General features: G+C 37.4%; 2 protein-coding genes across 2 annotated transcripts; both read right to left on the bottom strand.

The window, feature by feature from the left end:
• Positions 1-4,003: 4,003 nt before the first annotated feature.
• Positions 4,004-13,388, bottom strand: LOC146320384 (proepiregulin-like). The gene is made up of 5 exons (XM_084728626.1): positions 13,121-13,388; positions 7,591-7,656; positions 6,913-7,039; positions 6,670-6,816; positions 4,004-5,130 (listed from the first exon to the last, which is right to left on the bottom strand). Exons 1-5 carry the CDS (start codon positions 13,161-13,163, stop codon positions 5,064-5,066), a joined length of 450 nt encoding a protein of 149 aa, XP_084584752.1. The 5' UTR covers positions 13,164-13,388; the 3' UTR covers positions 4,004-5,063.
• Positions 13,389-15,565: 2,177 nt separating this feature from the next.
• On the bottom strand, positions 15,566-18,327 carry epgn (epithelial mitogen homolog (mouse)). Its single transcript, XM_084729527.1, has 5 exons — positions 18,068-18,327; positions 17,621-17,752; positions 16,632-16,752; positions 16,321-16,473; positions 15,566-15,922 (listed from the first exon to the last, which is right to left on the bottom strand). The coding sequence occupies exons 1-5, from the start codon at positions 18,099-18,101 to the stop codon at positions 15,865-15,867; spliced, it is 498 nt and encodes a 165-aa protein (XP_084585653.1). The 5' UTR covers positions 18,102-18,327; the 3' UTR covers positions 15,566-15,864.
• Positions 18,328-20,335: the final 2,008 nt, after the last annotated feature.

The raw sequence follows: 20,335 nt of genomic DNA, 5'->3' as shown, positions 1-20,335 counted from the left end.
ATATTTTTTAGCATCCATGATGGTGCCCATCTCCGCTTCTCTCAACTGGAGGCGTGCCGCCTGGCATCTACTGTAGCTAACTATCAGCCACCTATCAGTAAGAACCTCATACAACGCCACATCAAATAATCCAAATTATCCCTTTAACTGAAATAAAAATAAAGACTAGAATTTAGGGGGAAAAAAATCAAATCAAATAAAAAAAAACAAAAAACAAAACATAACTATAATAACTCTGATCCAACAAAAAAAGCTAATCTTATAGCTGTATTTTTCTTTTTTTATTTTGGGATTCTTCAAAGTGTTCTGCGAGGGTTTAATGAGTTTAAACATGAAAGTCAACCAAATGAAACAGAGATGCAAGGTTCTCAGTTGGCAACAACAACTTGTGTTTGTAATAAACTCCAGCCAGGAGTCATGAGTGCACTTTACTCGAGCTACAAAGACGGTCAGTAGGGAGAAACTATGTGAGTGATGGCTGTGATTAAGTTCATAAAATAAGTTTTTATGATTGTGTGTGATTGATAATTGGTATCATGTAAAGATATGAACACACCTGAGAAGTAGGTCTAAAAATGGAAATGTTGCATCATGAACATGAGTAATTTGCTGAGAGATAAGACAGATAAATCAATTTTTAATTGTGTTTTTAACAGTAAACAGCAGGCAGCCCTGAAGTACATATTGTTTTATTTCAGTTTTCATTAATTCATTGCTTAAAATGCATCAAATCCATTATTTTATTTTAATACTCTGTGTCTGTTTTGTATTTTTCCAACAGGGTGTCTTTCTGTCTGATGTATGTATGTGGTTTGATTAAATGATGTTACTATTTCAGTCCAATGTAATCATGAGGAGACCTCAAGGCTTGGGTGGGGATGCTGCACGAAAAGGGTGTGTTGGTTATGTTGTTGTGTCTGGAGACGGAGGCCGTCCCATCATCCCAGTGGAATTCCAATAGAAACCTGCAAGGAATGCTGGGAACTTCTCCATCTCATTCCTCTGCCTCAACAGAAGCTCCTGACACATTTTGTTTATAATGGCAGTGGAATTAAATTGTTTGGATTATGTGTAATGGCATTGGGGACGTGTGATATGAACGTGTGGAAAGTCTGACACAAGCCTGGAGAGACGTTCCTCATAACAGCCGCCCACTGTAAACACAGCAAAACGTCGCCAAAGACATGAAGGGTGAAAAGTTTCTGACACGCAAATTCAGCCATATCTATTTGGATAAAACTCTGAATCATGCTTTTTCACAAAACAGTTACAAGCTTAGTAGTTGCAAGGGATTATAGCCCACGTGAAGGACTTAGATGCCAACTTTAAGTGTGCGTACACACCTGCAAGTACAGAACAAGAATAAGGCCGTCCGTGGAGATAAGGGCTGTTGTATTTTTCCGGTTTATACTGGTTGATTGCCCTGATTTGTAGCACCTGCCCCAGTTGGCATGAATGTCAGTCAGGTAGTCAGTCAGCTGTATTGTATCCCTGAGAAGAAGTTTGTGTTGATCTTTATTAGTTAAAGTTAAGAATGTCTGGCACCCATCCTTTCTTGGGGTAAATGGTAAAAATGTTCCAGTTTCATCCTCGGTATTCCAAGTTGCAACAAGTATCAGTAAAGCACTTAAAGATTCTCAGTTTTAAATGTTCTCTGACAATTTAAAATTATTATTATAATTTTAAAATAGCTGTTAGCGCTAAGATAGATGTTTTTCATGTCCTGTCCCACTCATTATTTGGCTACCTAACCCAATGTTAAAACATAAATAATGCACTACAGTTGTTACTTGAGCTCGAGTCGCCTCGTTACACAGAACCTGTCAGTTTGCACTTTGTACAATTAGCTGAGAAAGTCTTTTTCTTTCTTTGTTTGATTGTTTGTTTTTTCTAAAGGCTCCAAGTAGCCAGCAACAAAAGTGTTGCATTGATTGTATCCATTGTGTGGAAAGGTGCGTTTGGTAAGTTCCTCGTCCTGATGAAAACGCCTAAGCACAAACATGAGTGGTACACTTAAGGGTTGCGGTTTTGGGAGCTGATATGGTCACCCTAATCAAAATCCTGATATGCTGATGTTTAATAGGTTCATCATCTTAGTTTACCCCGTTAGTATTTAACATTTTATAATTAAGAATTAAACACAAAGTAGAGCTGAGGCTGATGGGACAGTCCAGCCACGGTAACTGAGTTTGACATGCTGATGGTCCTATAAGAACAGTTAAGGGATCTCCAAAGTTATTACAGTTCATCCTGGTGCCATGCCATTGTTTCAGCAGCATATTATTCCAAAATCCCAATAGTTTGAAAGAGGCCCCATTGGACCAAAAGCTCATTTGTCGTCAGCCCATTATCTCACAAAAGAAAAGCCCATTGCTCCAAAAACACACACTGTCCCTGCAGTAACAGACTGACCATAACAACTGCAGGGAAAGTGTGTAACTCACAGTGTGCCTTACATGCTAGTCTGACTCTGGATGCCATTGGTTGCCTATTTCAGTCAGCATTCTCCTGCCCTTCCTTGATTTTTGTGTCAAACAATGTCAAACCTATTCTGATTTTGGAGGATGAGAGGATAATCATCAGGACTCCTCTTCTGTTGACCGCTAATGTCTGTTCAAAATCTTTTTGCTAATTCATAGTAAATATTGATTGGATAATTGGAAACTTTGGCCTGCTGGTGGTCAGTCGATCGATCGACAGACCTACATTAGCAGAGCTAAGCTGCTTGCATGGCTAAAACAATGGAAATTTAACATGAATCAGCCTTAAGCTGCAAAACAAAACACGGTACACGTGGACATTTTGTTTTGTTAAAGGACACGCAAGGATGCTTAATGGGGCTTCCACCAACCACATTACTCACTGCATGAGTAACCTACTATTACTTATGCAATAGGTAATCACAGGTACAAAGAATGAGGACAGTGTGGAGATTAGAGACACATTTCCTGAATTCTGTTGTGAATGTTTATCCGCGGGTTTTATATTTAGAACAAAAATGGACGCCACAGAGAGGGTGTGTGTGTGGTCGTGGTGTGTGTAAGTGCATGCTTATGTGTTTTTAAGTATGTCTTAAACAGAGCAGCGTCTGCAGGTGAGTTAATGTTTATGAGTAATCATTGCTGTTCATTAGCATACACGACATATAAAGAAGCTTTAGTCAGGTATTAAAACGGTTCATTGACTCTGGTTGAAGCACTAATGAGAGTGCAGAGATTACTGATCAACTCCGAACACTGCACTCAGTAACGCAGAACTCGACTGCCATACTAGAAATATACTCATTTCTTTGCATTTCTTCTTTGCACAACTTTGAACATGAACAGTAAAAGCAACATAAATCCTAACAATTAACAATTTAAGAATTTGTTGTTCCTACTTTATAATAAGGCTATCCTGATAACAGATTATTAATGGTTTATAATTAATTTATTAATTAATTGGTTATTAATTAGTTGTAAACACCTTAGAAATCATTAATAAGTAGTTATAAACAAGTTGCAACAGTTTTCAAACATTAATGTGGCCTCACTATTTGGCAAGATCCAATTACTGCTGATTTAAACTTGTTAATGCAGTTCTCAGGGGGGTTTTTATTAGAAGGACAGTACGATGATGCCAAGTGGACCTACTGTTTTGAAAGATTACTGTGGCAAAACACCTGTGAACATGCACTTGCTAATACAGTTTGCACAATAATTTATAGTTATGTCCTAAATCTTAAATCCCAAAACAGTTACGAAGCCAGTATATGAATGAAGGGTGAACAAACTGCCAATTCAAAATGTATTCACTTTATATTTTATTAAAAATGTTTTTCTGGTACACACACAGCTACAGTAATAATGCCATTGCAAAAATGTCATGTAAAAAAGATGCAGAAACGTGGGAAAAAAAATGTAAAAAGCACATGAAATGTAAATATTTCCACCTGTAACCTTCAGACAACAATATTGTATTAAGACCAAAGTAAATAAAGCAGAACAAGAAATTCACACAGGACTAAAAGTAAAAAAGTTGTTCACGTTGTATTAATTTTTGTTGCAGTAACAGTGCTTCCAAAAACAGAAGAGATTCCAGTGTATACATTAATACTTTATAATAAATTATCAAAATTAGAATACTTTCTATCTAAACAAATAATAAACACAGAACTATGACAATCAGTGACCGATTTAATGGCACTAATAATAATAATTTTATAATTATAAATTTTTAAAATATTATAATATTCATCATAGCTACAAGGGGCAAGATGAGCAATAAATACAAGCTAAATCTGGCAAAAAAGTTAGACAGAAGTTCTTCTAAAAAAACTATAAAACTGTGTAGAAGTGTACTGTAGGAAGTAGCTCAGAAGACCAAAGGCAGATAGATGGTTAAGACTTTTTCTTTCATTCATTTTTTTTGTTATTATTTCTGAGGCTGATTTAGAAGATGTGACGAGATCTGAACTTGGTGAACATGAACATGATGATACTACAGCATAATTGCACTGTGGTAATGATCATTATTATGGCTGTTAAATTCAGTAAAATGTAAAATGTAAATGAATTTTAAAAAGCAGATGATTAGGTTTAGAGGCTGGAATTTTATAAAAGCACAGGTCACTACAAGGGGTCAGAAACGTCTGATAGTCACATTGGGACACTCATAACCCATAATATTTCTTTTTACTGTCACATTTCTCCATGAATTTTCCATGACCCAACATCTCCGTAGGTGGTGTTGCCCATGGAAACTGTTATTGTGTGTCTCACCATTCATCTTTTCAAACATGAGGGCAGCAGGTGCTGAAACAGCTGGAGTGCAGCTCCAGAGCAGTGCAGCTGGAAACAACAATCGCACCGCACATTGAACTTTTTTGATCTCGTGTTGATTTGCCTGTTTTGATAAAGTGTTGACGTCGTACAGTAACCGTGTGGGGGGACAATCCAGTAAACCAGCCACCGAGTGTCAGCTGGTCGGGTAACGTCACGGTGTGTTGAAATTTTCTCGTAGAAAACTGGGAAAATGCTGGTTTGTCTTTTCCAGCGGCGGATGTAGTGGGTGTGAGTGACGCTCTAAGCAGTCTGGACTCCTTTGTAACCCTGCCGCTTCTGCTGACGTGGGTATTTGTTTTTCTTATACCTGTAAAAATAACACAGAACACAATTTATGCTATTAAAAAAACTTTGTACCCTACCATCCTTGCAACATCTTTGGGATGAAGTAAACTGGTGACCGGGTTTAAATGTCCAAAGAATGGCTTTGAGATAATAATCATCATCTGTGGTTTGACATGTCTCTGCATGAAACAGGATGTTGAGGCAGACTTAACGTCATGAGGGGCTTCATTTGAAATACAAGCTACACCTGCAGGTTTTACGTGACTAAAGGGCAGAATCTGAGTCACCCACTGAAACTGCTGATCACACAGTATTTAGCTGAATTTCCATGCCACCAAGAACAAACTGCATGAGCTGAAAAAGAAAAGCGTTTCAATGTAAATTAATGAAAGTGTTTTTGACTCACATTTGGTTTCCAATCAACTGCAAAATGCAACAACATTAAAACTTGTCTTCCTTTAAAAAGAACTTGAAAACAAACTACTTTGGAGTAACAGCATCAAAAGTGTCATTTCAAACTAATGTCCCGTATTTGGATAAGGCCAGTGGGTCATTATTATTACCTATGCATTAACACGTAAGCAGCATTTCAATGTCAGCTGGTCAAAGTGAAGCAAATTTTTTACCACTTTTTATCTGATCTGATCTGTTCTGAAAAATGAAGATATCTTAAAGTCTAGTTAGATCAAACTGTTTCCCACAGATATGAGTTTCTTTCAAGAACTTTTAAAACTGCATGGATTTAAAAAAAAAAAATTGTTTTAAGACAACAAGACTTTTAGGCCTCAACACTAGACATTTACCTGCTAAGATTAATATACAACAGAATCCAAAAATTATTTGTCCCTCGCCTACGGTGACTACGGTTCACAGTTTTTCCGAAGTTAGGTCCCACGGTGGTCCACCCGAAGGGGCATGACTTTGGGTCTCTATAGCTGGTTCTATAGCTGCTAAATGCTCGTCTGTGTTCACCAGTCCACTGTTAGCTGTGTCTGCTGTCTGTCTGCTGTTTGGTGCTGAGCAGGTAAAAAGGTATTTTTCGGGATTTGGTGCTGAAAACAGCTGCTTGATGTGGCCAAAAATGCCATGAGAGCAGTGAGAGTAAACCAAAATAGTAAAGTTATGAGCTGGACACTTAAACAATTAGCTGAGTCTATATAAAGCTGAGATACAGCTGCACCCCCCATTAATAAAATATTGCATTATACTATAAAACATTCATTCATTCATCATTCATGAATGAATGAATGAATGAAACTATAAAACAGTGGATTATAGACACTTTAAGTACAGTACTTAGGTAAATGTACTAAGCTACTTTCCACCACTGGTTATGATTTTATGGGCTGTGCAACTAAACGCAATGTTTTTGAGAAACCTGCAAGCTGGTGTACTGTGATAGAAACCAGGGTACTGTGGCAGATAAATGCTTACAGGTTTCTGATCATGAAATCCAAGAAAAGATAGGAGTCAAAGGTGGCAACAAAGCTAATGGCTGAAAATGAAAACTTTTTTAGACATGCTAAAGTCACATTAACACATCGACAGACTGAAGGTTTACCATTTGCAGCAGAAGTAGAGCGCTCCGGACAGACCTATAAGCAGCAGACTCACACAGAAGATGGTGACAATTATCTGCTCTTCTCCCATTGGCTGAAAGACGAGCTCCGGGTTGCTACACCTGGGGCCGTAGTATCCCCTCTCACACCTGCAACACAGAGAGATGCGAGTCATTGACAATCACACATGACGATTAAAAGCAGCAGACGCAAACTCACACACACTTAGACACACGGGACCGTACTTGCAGTGGTGCTCGTTGAGGTCCACCACCAGCATGCATTTGCCATTGTTCAGGCAGTAGTTGTCAAATGTGCTGTCACAGTTCTGAGTCGACCGCTTCACCACACGAGGGCGCTCTTCTCCCTGAGCTGAAGCACCAACAAGAAGACAGCTGTTAAAAACCTTTTCAGAAAAAGCATCATTTTTCCTGAGCGGCTCTCTGGGATGAATGAGTATGTGTTTAACATACAGATGTGCGTTAAGAGACACTCACATGTCTCTGAGTATAAAGCTGTGACAGTTATTTGTTACTTCAACTGTGTTGTTACATTATTATATATTTTGCAGTAATAAAAGTCCAGTCAGAATCAGTAACAACTTTAAATAGTTGTATCCTTGTAGCCATTAGTTCAAATCCAGTGTGTAGTTACGACAGCAAAATAAAAAACAATGTGTGGATGCATAAATACTTGCATTATATTGCATTATACTGTGTCTGTGATCTACATGTGTGGGCTTAAAGAAAGCTCTTTAAAATGCCTTGTTTATGTTGGACTACAGCAAAGTTAATTTCTGTTACAACACTTCTTCTTTCTACAGCTTCAAGGCAGTTGAATAATGTGTTTGCAGTAATATTTCAAGGACAAATCCCTGCACGTGGCAAATAAAATCAGACCACAACAGTCGTCCAGGTGATTACCTGCTGATAAAGAGGTGTTGGATGAGATACTCTTGGTGAGAACATACGGCCAGAGCAGTATGACACCTGTTGAACAGAGAATATTTGTCTCATTAATCACACTGTAATTAAGGTCAACCGGTCAATTTTCTGTGGATCTTGAGATTTACACATTTAAACTTATTCTGTCACTACTGGACTTGAACAATCAAAGCACTGGTTCCTGTGTTTTTTTCTCTTGTGGGCCCTGAAAAGGTAAAATGATCAAACATTTAATATAATTATATATAATTTAAAAAATTAATTATTAGAGAAAAACTGGGAAATATATATATAGTTTTGTGTGGAGTAAAGTGTGGATTTAATAATGTCAGATCCATTCAGTCAACCCCATGGTCAAGAATCACTCTCTAAAAGTCACTTGAGCGCTGTTTAGACATGTTGGCTAATATACATTGCATTATTTTGTGACATCATATGTGACTGTTTTTTATTTAAGATGAGAAAAAACTCTAAACTCATAACTTGCAAGGTTTTTTTACAGTATGAACACAAATGACAAATGACTACACTACAAATATTTGTTTTTTAAAAACTTTTGACATGAAAACAGAAAACTTTACAGGTGCAAATGTCATTTTCACATGACAAGGTAAAACTATTTTTTTTTTTACCAGGTTTATAATGTTCAGTGTGTTTTAAAACTGAATGTGCTTTGATTTTGCATCTGTAACATGATGTTTCGTGTGAGGGAGGGAGTTGATCTGTGTTTACTGTGTGTTTAGATAAGACGCCAGTCTAGCATTAAGGGAAATTTCAAAAACTATAAAATTGAGGGGAAAAATATAATCTTTGGCAGGAATCATCAGTTTGGCTGCCAGCTTCTTTGTGTAAACTATGCAAAGTAGGACGTGATGTGATGTGATGTGATGTGGTGTGGCTCGTGTTGCCGAGCCCACATGCCTGTACCAGCCTGCACAGCTTCATGCAGCAGACGCCCACATTCCTGCAGGCAGGACAGAAAACATGAACATGAACCTGGATGCAAGATGTGTCGGGTTATGATTGGTTATGAATCTGGTCCCGCTTGCTAGAAACGCCTGGTCATTGCACCCTCTCTGGGTGTCTGTTTCTGTCTGTTGTTATGGCTGCAGAGATATTTTTCTCTGTGTTTTCTGTCAGAGCACTCAGGCTGGTTGTTGGGTGTTTCTGATGTGGCTGATTGGTGTAAAGTACAATCGAGCTGGAAGTGGTGACGAAGCAACATTTTCACTATTACTAATTAATCACTGTTCAATCAGCCCTTATATATCATTAGTCACTGACTCACTCTTTCTGTGGCCTGATCCAGATAACCATCTAACCAAATTACATTTTTTGGATGAGAATTCTACCTGTATTTTTCCAACAGTCTGCAAAATCAAAAAGGAAATGTGATAAAGCTCACTTTATGGTCCACATATCAAGAGCAGGTTATCAGTGGCTCTGCTCTCATCATGGTGAATAACTGGTTAAAAACTTGCGTGTCGACAATAAAAATAAACAATGAGATGTAATTACAAGAAAACTCAAAGAGAACTTGTGTATTTGAAACTAAATACATTTACTTAAGTACTGCACTTAAAGGGTCAGTTCATCCCCAAATCAAAACTCAACAGCAACGCCTCTTTCCAGAAGTCATGACCCAGTTACTCAAGGTAACCCACAGACCTTGTTGTGAGGAGTTTTATGTAGGAACTACTTCCTTTCCTACCAGAGTAAACCCACCAACCATATGACCACACAGAGGGAAGGGTTCTGTGCAGTGATACAGCTGGTGGGTGTACTTTGGTAGAAAGAAAGAAGAGGGGATCATGCGATCGCTTGATGCAGCTTGTTCGCAGATAATCTCAAATACTACCGGACCGATCAGCTTAATTTTTTTGTGCACAGTTACGACTGTATGCCCAAGGCCCTCTGAGATTCAGAATTCTTGAAAAGGTTTAAAAATCCATTTTCTTCATCTCCATGCCGACGACAGCCTTTGACGGAGGCATCATGTTCTCATGTCATCCCATTCTTGTGAACATGATATCTCAAGAACACCTGGAGGGAATTTCTTCAAACTCGGTACAAATTATCACTTAGACTCAAGAAAGACCTGATTTGATTTTGGTTGTCAAGGTCACTGTAACCTCACAAGACATGTTTTTAGCGATAACTCAATTATGACAAAATTTCATGCAAATATCCAGCAGGATACCGGCAGTGCTGGAGAGTAACTACTACCATGGAAATAGTGTTATGGCCCGGGGTCTTTGCCAGGGCTTGCTGTTGTTGTTGTTGCTGTGTGGTATCTTCTTTATCTTTCAGTGGGACGGCTCCTGGGTGGTTGGCCACGGCTTCCAGCCTCCATAAAACCCGCTTCATCCTGCATTCTGGGCTCCCTCTTGCCCTGGCATCACGTCATAATGCTTTAGAGTTGTTTGATTTTTGTATATAGCTTCTATGACTAACTTTTCAACTCAGTTATCTTCAGTCATTCTCGCAGTATGTTTTCTTGTGAGCTTTTTTTTTTTAATCTGTTACAATTACTGACAAAAAATAGGTATTTCAGTTACAGTTACTAATCAAAATGTTTGTGATTACAAAGGTATTACATCCAAATATTCTGTTTGGCATCCAAGCAGAGATCTTCACTGTACTCAGTGACCTCTTCTAGTTCCAACATGAAACTGCTCACAACAAGGTCTGTGGATTATCTTGAGTATCTAGATCATGAGTTTTTCAGTCTAGTTTTATTATTTTCAAGAAAAACAGACATCTTAGTAACTTACACCAACTAACAAAGTGAATAGGTAAATATCTGTGCAGGCCAAAGGAAAAATAAATAGATTTGATTCTGGGGTGAACTGTGCCTTTAAGCGCATTTTTGACATGTTTTAATTTTACTTGTATCCCCATTCTACTTCATGTAATTTTAGGGGGAAATATTGTGCTTTTTACTCCATTAAATGTTTAGGTGCAGTCACTGGTGATTTTGCAGACTGATAGAAAGTGGTTCATGTCATTTTTGACTTGTATATATCGCCTTGATGTTCAGTGAGGTCAAATTGTTCATCAAAAAGCAAATATAATCAGCAAGTACAAAATAAAAATAAACATTTGTGTAGCAGAACCTTGTTTTTTCTTTCCTCCTTCTCCCATTAATGATCTCACAGTCCCTCAGATTTAGCTTTGGGAACCAGGCTGGGAAACACAGGACTAAACAACCTGACTGAATATAAAGGAGTTAAAAACTAGCTTCACCTCATGCAGCTACTGCAGTAAAAAGCTGCTTATGAATTGGTGCATCAGTGCTAACAATCTAACAGTGTCCTAAGTAATAAAATATTAGTCATGGGGCATTTTTCTGCAGAATGAGTACTTATACTGCTGATACTCTGAGTACATTTTGCTGATAATACTCATTTTACTTAAATGTGATTTTAAATGCTTATAATGGTAATATAATACTTTTACATTGTGGTTTTGGTACATTTACTTAAGTAAACATCAGTTTATACATGCTAAGGTATATTGTTTCCTTCTTAAATTTGTTCTAGAACTTTTTATAGGGGAAGACTGAACCTGAGCAACAAGCAAATGACAGATTTAATCAGACCACAAATAACAAATCTTCCATTCTCTGACTGCCAACATCGTTCAGCATCCCTCAGGCTCTGAGTTCACTCTGTGCGTCAGCTCATTTACACAGGTATGTAAGTCCTTAATCTAAAAACTTCCACTCAGTTTTACTTCTGAAATAACTTATAACTGAAGAAACTGACCTCAGATTCAGTGATAGGCGATCAAGTGACTGACTTTACAAGTGGTAGTAGAGGAAACCACGTCCTGTAGTGAGTAAAATCTCATGTAAAATACTCTTAAAGTAAAATGTACCTCAGGCTCAACAGCAGAACTGTTCACTTTACACCTTGGTTCAGTTGATGGGGTTTTAATTTGCAGCAAGAGAGTCTGTAAGTACTGCTGCAAGGATTCTGTTTCCTAAATTTAGGTATTTAGTTGTTGTTTTTTTAATGTAAAATACTAATACAGTACATATGTACTCATACTAAATCCTGCATCCATAATTGTACATAGAAATACTATCTGAACTTTGTACTTAAAATATCAGAATCTAAAAGTACTCATTACACAGCAGGATGGACCCTGTCAGAGTGATATTACATTAGTGGATTATACATTAGCATTACTAATGTTTAGCATTTTAATAAAATTGAGTCATTTCAATTACTTTATCTGCTGTCGGTATTTTAATATATGAAAATGCAAGTATTATCGGCTGATATAGTAAAAAGTACAAATTGAAATACAGCGGAGTATAAAATAGCATGATGGAAAAACTCATGGAAAATAGTAAATGGTACTTCTGACCAGTGTGAAGTTACTGAAGTGTGAAGGACCAGTGTGTACAATTTAGTGATATCTAGTGGTGAGGTTATAGATTGCATGAATACCTCTCACCTCACCCTCCCCTTCCAAGTGTGTAGGAGAAACTATGGTGGTCCTGAAAGTTGCAAATGGAGTAAAAGGCCCTGTGGAGCCTGTGTTGGATTTGCTCAGTCGGGGCTACAGCAGAAACATAGCAGTGCAACATGGCAGCCTCTGTGAAAGAGGGCCTGTGCCCTCTGTAGATATAAACGGCTCATTCTAAGGTAACAAAAGCACAACTATTCTTATTTTCTGGTGGTTATATACTAATGAAAATATGCTCATAATTATAATATAGTCCATTACTGTCCCAGTACTATTCCATCATTCTGCTAATAAATCCCCCTAAATCTTGCAGACAGGACCTTTAATTTTTAAATGCAGTACTTTTAAATGTAACAGGGTATGTTTACACTGTGGTATTCCTACTTTCTGAATTCTTCTCCCACCAAAGTGCAAGCCACAAAGAAATTAGCTGTAGTAAATATGGTTGAGTAACAGTACACAGTTACACAAAATGGCAGCAGTAGAAGAAGTATTCAGATCTTTTAACACAGTACAAGTAGCATTTCTCATTTTGCATAATAATGGTCCCTGTTAGTGTTAGTAGCATTCAACAGTTGCAGTTTATTAACATGGATTTTAACTACTGTATACTATAGTTTAATATAAAACAATAGGTTGTATTCTTAAACTGATCTAATGTGCTGTAAAATTGTAATCTGAAAAGTAATTAGTATTTAGTATATCACAATATTAGTAGTGTGAGTATACCCTGATCAAAAGTAGCTGCGCGTCAAAACGGCACTTCAGTAATTGCGTAAATGTACTTAGTTACTTTTTAGTTCAGTAGATATCAGTAGTTTTAATGCCTCTATTTATCTCCTCTGCTTTATTTAGTTTTATTAAAGCCCATTTCATGTTTTTGACCTGATCTGTGCTCTGCGTTCACAATGATAACTACCACAGTCCACACCTGAACCCTGTCACCTCTAAACCACACGACTAATCAGTGTCAAAACAAATCTGTCAGCCTGACTTCTTCTTATCAAACATTAACAAAACTCATAACACTTACCGATAAGCGAGAGGAGCGCTGAAGGTTTGCTGTTCAGAGTCATTTCAGGAGGCTCGGCGGACGCGCAGGTACGAGCCAGTCGACTGGAGACGCTTCCGACTTGTCAAAATAACTATTAGGCAAAGGGTGGGCAGGCGATGAGTCTCCTGGCAGAGACTAACTGGAAACCAATGGGCTCAGTCCTGCGGTCTGGGTGTGGTGACAGACTCCTGTAATTTAGACAATTTCACACTTCAAAGGTACAAATAAAAGGAGAGACCCTGAAGGCACCCATTTTCAAAAACACCCAAAAACACACGGAGGAGGATCTGCTTCTGTCACCGCCACCCTTTTATCACTGAGGGTGGGAACTCAAACTCACAGCCAGTTCAGAGAGACAGTGATGAAGAAATATTCCTATGCTCCTAATATTAAATTAAAGCAAAAGTCTTTCATTTAAAATGAGGTAAAAGCAGCAAGAGTACCTGGCTGCAGACCTCCAACTTCCACGGTTTGGTTCTTAAAATTTGCAAATTGCACACGAAGAATAATAATAAAAAAAACTTATATCCACAAAATGTTCAAAATATTCATTATCTAAACCTCATCAGGCAAGGCAAGTTTATCTGTACAGCACATTTCATCAACAAAATGTATAAGTAACAGAAAGCAATATCAAAAAAACAGCTCAACAAAACTAAAATATAGCTGAATACGGAATTACGATGAGATAAAAATGACAATAATAAATCAGCAGTAGTCAACAAAAATAAAGTAGCCTATCAAAGTAAAAGTAGTTATTATGGATGGATGCATTATTCTATTTTATATCAAATGATGAAGCAAAAACACAAATTATTTTACTGTTCAATGTGGAACTTATCTTAACAACTTCCAACTTACTATATACTGTAAGGTGGGGTATAATAAATAATCTGTAACAGTGCATTTAATTTTACACGCTCCTAAATGTTGTTTAAAAAATCTATCTGACAATTAAGTGGTAAAAAATAGCTGGAAAAATAAACTGCAAAAATACAATATTTCCAAGTGAAATGTAGCGGAGTGGAAAGGTAGGATATCAGCTCCTTGATTATCTCGACATAGTTAAAAAAAAAAGTTAAAAAAAAAGGCAGTTTAAAAAAGTTAGTTTAGTTCAAATAAAGACATAAAGAGAGCGAGAGACAAAGAGAAAAGAAAAGTACAGTGTGAGGACGTAGAAATATATTTCATAATTAAGTAAGTATTAAGTATTAAGTATTAAATCCTTCTGATGTTTTGTAGGAAAGTTTTGCATTAATGTTAAGTCTGAAAATAAAACATTTGCACAATTTAATGTGACTTCCGGTATAAACCACGCCCACCCTGATCTTTCATCTAAATCCAGGGACAGATAATCCAATCTCATAAACTACCTGTAATATACCCAGCAGGTGATATGAGGCAGGATGCCGTCCTCCTAGAAAGCAGAATGACTAAAAGGCAGCCCTCTTGTTACCCTGCCGTCCCTCCTCTCCACCCCCTAGTAGCAGAGAGTTCAGGGGCAGAGGGGTTCTTTAGTCTAGTCTGCCTGACTCACTGATCCTTTATCTTACTGAGGTTTGTACAAGTTACAATCTTTGGCCGCGACCACGGCTCTGAAACATCAACAGCCTAACTGTCTTATGTACTGATAAATTACTGGAGCTGTCCATGGTGCTGAAGCAGCTGACTTTCGTATTTATGACTTTTTCTCAGAGTCACTCTGTCAGTTTCATCTTCGAAAAAGAATGGCTCAGGATCACAAAAGGGAATGTGTCCATCCCCCCATAAAATACTTTAAAAATCACTTACTGAATATACATGTGATCGATAATGATTATTATGATTTTCTTTAAAATATAAAGTACAAATATCTCTGCTCTTTAACGACTCTTTGTTGTTTAGAAATCTTTAATTAGGTATTCTAAAAACATACTGGACTTGAAACTGCCCCATACTTGCTGTACAGGCTTACTATTTAGACTGGTATTTATTTCACATTTATGTATGATTTATTTATAAGGAAATCCCCTTTTACCGTTTGTTTCCTTGTTCACTGATGTGATTTTAATTGTTGCATGTTAAAATGTGCTCTGTGTTGCATCTTCAGCATTAACTAGCCGTATTAGCTGATCAAAATGCATGATTATACCATTTGGTGTTTGGCATGCAGCTCTTTTACATGTTAACTTTATGATAAAATGTTATTTTAATTGACCTTTTTTTTCTGAGTCCTTTAGGGTTAAGATATGGCTCCTAATTTATAATCTGTCTGTGGATGAACAGGCCTTCAGGAGAGTGATTAGTCATCAATGTGTCAGACCAGAGATGTTATACTATTCAATTACTCAATTTATTTTATCGACAGTCTCTCCTGCCAAAATGTGTGTTTGTGTGTGTGTGTTTATTCACCTGTTACCCACAGAAACAAACAACACATAAATATTACATTTCATAAGTTTATTACAAAATTAAATAAATGGAACACTTAAAATAAGTTAATTGCTATATTACAATAAATAGTCATACGTGTTCCCCCTCATTCTTTAAAGGACAATGAGATGATAAATATCTGATCCCGTGTATCATAAAAGTCTCCTCCAGGGCTGACACACTTTAATCTTTCCACTTAATTACTTAATTGTAAAACAGTGTTATGATTTAGGTTTTCCAATTAGCAATAATACTGAAAATGGTGGTGACAAGGATGAAGATGATGATAATGATGAAGACGCTCATGAAGGTCACACTGATGACTCAGATGGTGCAGATTTGATCAGTGGTGGTGATGATTTTATACACCTGAAAAAGAAAAAATAATCTTAATCAGAACTTAGTCTCCTCCTGGTGACCATTCAAGACATTTTTACAGAGTGAAATGACAAAAATGTGAACTTGTAACTGACTGTAAATACACCAGTGGTACCCAAAAAAAACATTTTTTTGTGTGTGATTTAATTCAGGGATTAACTTTTGCAACTGTAAACCAGAAGACCGAAAAGAAATCATCATTTTGTTTGATAGCTTGAAGAAATTGCAGACAAATATGCCATGGTTTTCCTTAATATTTCATAGAAACTTTTGTATCAAAAGATTTGAGGCTTTAATTCTGTTCTAAGTCTAATTCCCTCCCCCTCCTACATGCCTCTGTTCCTTCACACAAGCACAGCACTGTATGGAGGCAGCCTACAGATCCTCACCTCTTGTGAACAAAACAGCAGATGATCATGGCCAGGACGCAGATGAACATGAGCACCCCAAAACTGATGGCAATCAGGTATTCCACCTCCAGCGGACTGTGAGTCTGATCGCTGAAGAAGAGGCAGCGAGGGCCGCTGTACGAGGGTGTGCAGCTGTAGATCAGACACACAAATATGTGAGCGCATTCCAGAGGTGAACACGAACCAACATGTGCAATGTAGATGTGAAGCACACAGATGGACACGCAGGGAACCTACGGTGCAGGTTAGGCTTAAACGTGTGTGTGAGAGAGAAAGGTAACACTTCTTACATGCAGAAAGGTTTGTCGTTGTCTTGGGGGTACATGCACTCTCCACCATTTTCACAGTAGTTTGCATGTTCGCTTCCACAGGATCTGTGTGAGCGCAGAGCCCGAGGTTCCTCCATACTGCCTGCAGAGAGAGACAAAGAGAGAGAAGCTTCAGTTAGCAAACTTGAGTACTTAAGTATGGAGGGTCAGTTGATGAATGGAGTGATAATTAATTAATGAACCATTTAACAAGGGTGCAAACTTTCTGGATACATGATAGAGCAATGGCAAAATGACAATTTGAAAAACAAATGAACAAAATATAAAAACATTATGCCTATAACTAATTTATTGACCAATTGATTAGTAAAGGCAAATATATTGTTGTTGTTTTTTTAAGTGAGTGATGGCTACATTAGAAAGTAGTACAATGGCCATGAATGAGGAAACAATAAGAGGAGAGATGATTTTTTTTATTTTATTTTGCATTTTGAGAATGAAGTCAGAATGTTGAGAATAAAGCTCAACTTTATTTTTGACATTTCGGCTAACTTCTCATAATGCAAACTTTAAAAAATATCTTCTGCCTCTGATTTCTTTCTTATGCCTGGCACAAATACTGACAGTTTGATTTTATTGTCAAATGCAGAATTTAAAAAAACATTCTTTATGTAACTCTCTCTCTCATCTTTTGTCTGTGGCTTTTGATTTAACTGTTTTTCTTGTGGTAGAATACTGCTGTAAGTTATTTATCTTTTGAGAGATTAATTGATTATTTTATTACTGAGTGGCACATGGGCTAGTATTCCCTACACAGATTTGTATTGAGCATCAGAAGCCAGAAAAATAACATATGCTGCAGAAAATGACTCTTGAATCTTGTGTGCACAAGTTAATCATTTGTGTTAACAAAATAAAAATGCATAATTTTGGGGCTAAACTTCTAAATCACATTTTCTACAGTTCAGTGTCTTAAAGCTGACACAAAACTGTACACTGTAGATACTTACTGTTGTGTAGCTGTGTAGTGGGAGCTGAGTCTGACAGAGTAGGAGTTGCTGTGGTCTGCAGGTCGTCTGTCAGGACTGCAGATTGTCCTGATGTAGTCAGGAGGAGCAGCACTGCCACTGCTGAGATGAGGGCTGCAAAACATGGAGGAAAACAAGAAGTTAGATTATTAGATTTTACTATGACAGGGGTTTATTTTGCTCCCTTTTTTGTGCTGCAAAATTCATGTTGTCTTCTAGTAAAGATTCTTATTTTACAAGTGCTGTAATTCTTTTACTCTTTCTACTCTGCACTGATGTGATCACAATTATAAGGGGAAAAAATCACCAAAACACCACATTTCAACAACATTGCTTTAATCAGGGGCTATTAATGCACTTTCCAACTAATTTAAACCAAATCTAAAAATTGGTATCTCCTGCACTGAACAGAGAAAACTAGAAACTCACCCTTCTCCAGGTGTGTCTGTCTCTGTGTAAACATCTTGTCTTCTGGTGGCGTGACGTCTGATGTTCTCAGCCCAACTCCTTCTGCCTGTGCAGTGTCAGTGTGCAGCCCATTGCCGAGTTTATATGCTCACTCCCCACCGCTGAAAGATTCGAACAGCCAATCAATGACCTGAAAATGAGCAGCACTTCATTCCAAAAATCCATTTGCATCATTTCCTTATTTGTACCGGCTGTCTGCATGCACAGGCAAAGTCGAAGCGTTGATGAAGGTGGCGGGGGCATGTGATTACCCAGAAGATCTTCAATAGTGATTTATTCTCTGGAAGCCTATGAAACCACATAAGCCCTTGGCAGATCGGTAGTTTCTCTCGCATACCTCCTTTGCAGATTGAAGAGGTTGCTTCATTGACGACTGATCTTATGAAAGCCTCAATTTGTTCAGAAGCGTGATTATAAAAGATGTTTTTACATGGCTACCTTTGACTTTACGTATAACAGTGATGTACAGATAAGAACAATGGAGACATAAATGCTGTAGGTGAAGTAAAGCATTCTTTATGTTTGGATGGCAGCCAAAGTTAGGATCAGAGGTTTCCTATAGGTCATTGGGCAATGCTGTTTGGAGTTTGCCTCCAGCTGTTCTTTGACAAGCACTCATTTTATAGCAATCTCAGCCACTTTCTAATACAACTTTTATAAATGGTTTATTACCTGTGATCACTCACTTCATTAATGGTTAACAAATCATTTACTAATATTCATAGATCTGTTATAAGTCATTAATAAGAGTAACGTGGAGAATCTTTGACACTTGCTTTGTTTTTAAGCTAACTTGGCTGCACTGTTCTCTCTAACACTGAGTTGCACCAACAAGGATTATTTTTTGAACCCAATTAAATCATGATTTAACTCCAAATTATGTTGCATCAAACTTTTAAACTTACTTAAATTTTAAAAAGATTCATTTTAAGATTCTCTTTAAACCTCAGGTTAATGGCGGCTTTTTTGAGATGGATTAAGTAATTAATTCTCTGCTGATAGCAAACAATTTAGGATAATGTTTAGTTATTTTTGGATAGATAGCAATCAAAGTAACGTTTTTTAGCTAACTAGCAAACCAAACTGCTTTTTACCTTGCTACCAAAAAATGCATTGTTTTGTCACAGAGCAGCTGAAAGTTAACAGTCCATCCCCAGTTGTGCAACAGTTATTCATGTCAACCCTGGTTTTGCTGAACTCTGATTAGATCTTATCTTAAAATCTTAAAGTAATATTTCTTGGTACAGCCCAGTCTGAATGTTTAATATCTTTGGTGTTGCACACAGATTAACAGCAAGCCAAACTCATTTAATAAAATAAATTCACATCCTCTTTTCATTGTTTTTTCAAATCAATGAATTAGATCTGTGTGAGATGAAACAATATGAATAATCAGGTAAGTATGGATTCCCAAATTCCCATTTTCTTAATAACCTACAATAGATAAGAATCTAGAATCTACTAAACACATAAGAGACTACAGGATAATTTCTTCAGACATAGCAGACAATCTAGCTATAATTTAGAGGACCAGTGTGTAGGATTTAATGGCATCCAGCAGGGGAGTCTGAAAAGCACCTCATCTCACTGTCTGTGAAAGGCCTCATGTGGAGAAAGTGTTTGGTTTGTCCATTCTGGACTATTGGAGAAACTTGGCATTGTAACATAGCAGCCTCCATGGAAGAGGACTCACTCCCAAATAATCTGACTCATTTTCACTTTTAAGTGTAACAGTCTTACTCAACTAAAGTAAATTTGCTGATGTAAACGTTCATCTTTTTCGAGGAAGAATTGTGCAATGCATGAAATTCCTTTGGCAGGACAATTTGTGTGTGGAATAAACTTGTATTTAATTCCCAGCTATGATGCTCCCGGAAGATAATATCCAACGACTTTGGCAGTGCTGGTGGGGGGGAAGCTAGTGGGGGATCATGCTGTGCCTGGATCTCCTGGTGGTGGTGGGAGAAAGGCCTTGTGCGTATGTGAAGTCAGTCAGTGTCAGGTTAAAAGAAGTGACTGTCGAATCAATGTTTTCCAGAGACACGTGACAAAACAACACAAAGCGTCTACAACAGACACACTAGGGACTCTATGAGGCTACACGTAACTGAATGCTAATGTCTACAAGCAAAAATACCATCAACAAAAATGTTAACATGGACAGCAGGTGTAACATTTGCTTTTTAACACTGAACACAGAGTACAGCTGAGGCTGATGGAAATGTTATT

This window comes from Lutjanus erythropterus, chromosome 10 (genome assembly GCF_056507025.1).
Source record: "Lutjanus erythropterus isolate fLutEry1 chromosome 10, fLutEry1.hap2, whole genome shotgun sequence".
In the NCBI taxonomy this organism is placed as follows: Eukaryota; Metazoa; Chordata; class Actinopteri; order Lutjaniformes; family Lutjanidae; genus Lutjanus; species Lutjanus erythropterus.
This window is presented reverse-complemented; position numbering and strand designations above follow the sequence as displayed.

Bases quoted from the DNA above. Each gene is read 5' to 3' on its own strand.
- LOC146320384 (XM_084728626.1), bottom strand. From the start codon at position 13,163: ATGACTCTGAACAGCAAACCTTCAGCGCTCCTCTCGCTTATCG. The intron at 7,657-13,120 runs GTAAGTGTTATG...TCTGTTCAACAG, and splicing joins AGCGCTCCTCTCGCTTATCG to GTGTCATACTGCTCTGGCCG. The intron at 6,817-6,912 runs GTACGGTCCCGT...TCTGTGTTGCAG, and splicing joins CTCAACGAGCACCACTGCAA to GTGTGAGAGGGGATACTACG.
- epgn (XM_084729527.1), bottom strand. From the start codon at position 18,101: ATGTTTACACAGAGACAGACACACCTGGAGAAGG. The intron at 16,753-17,620 runs GTAAGTATCTAC...CTCTCTCTGCAG, and splicing joins CACTACACAGCTACACAACA to GCAGTATGGAGGAACCTCGG. The intron at 16,474-16,631 runs GTAAGAAGTGTT...TCTGATCTACAG, and splicing joins AACGACAAACCTTTCTGCAT to CTGCACACCCTCGTACAGCG.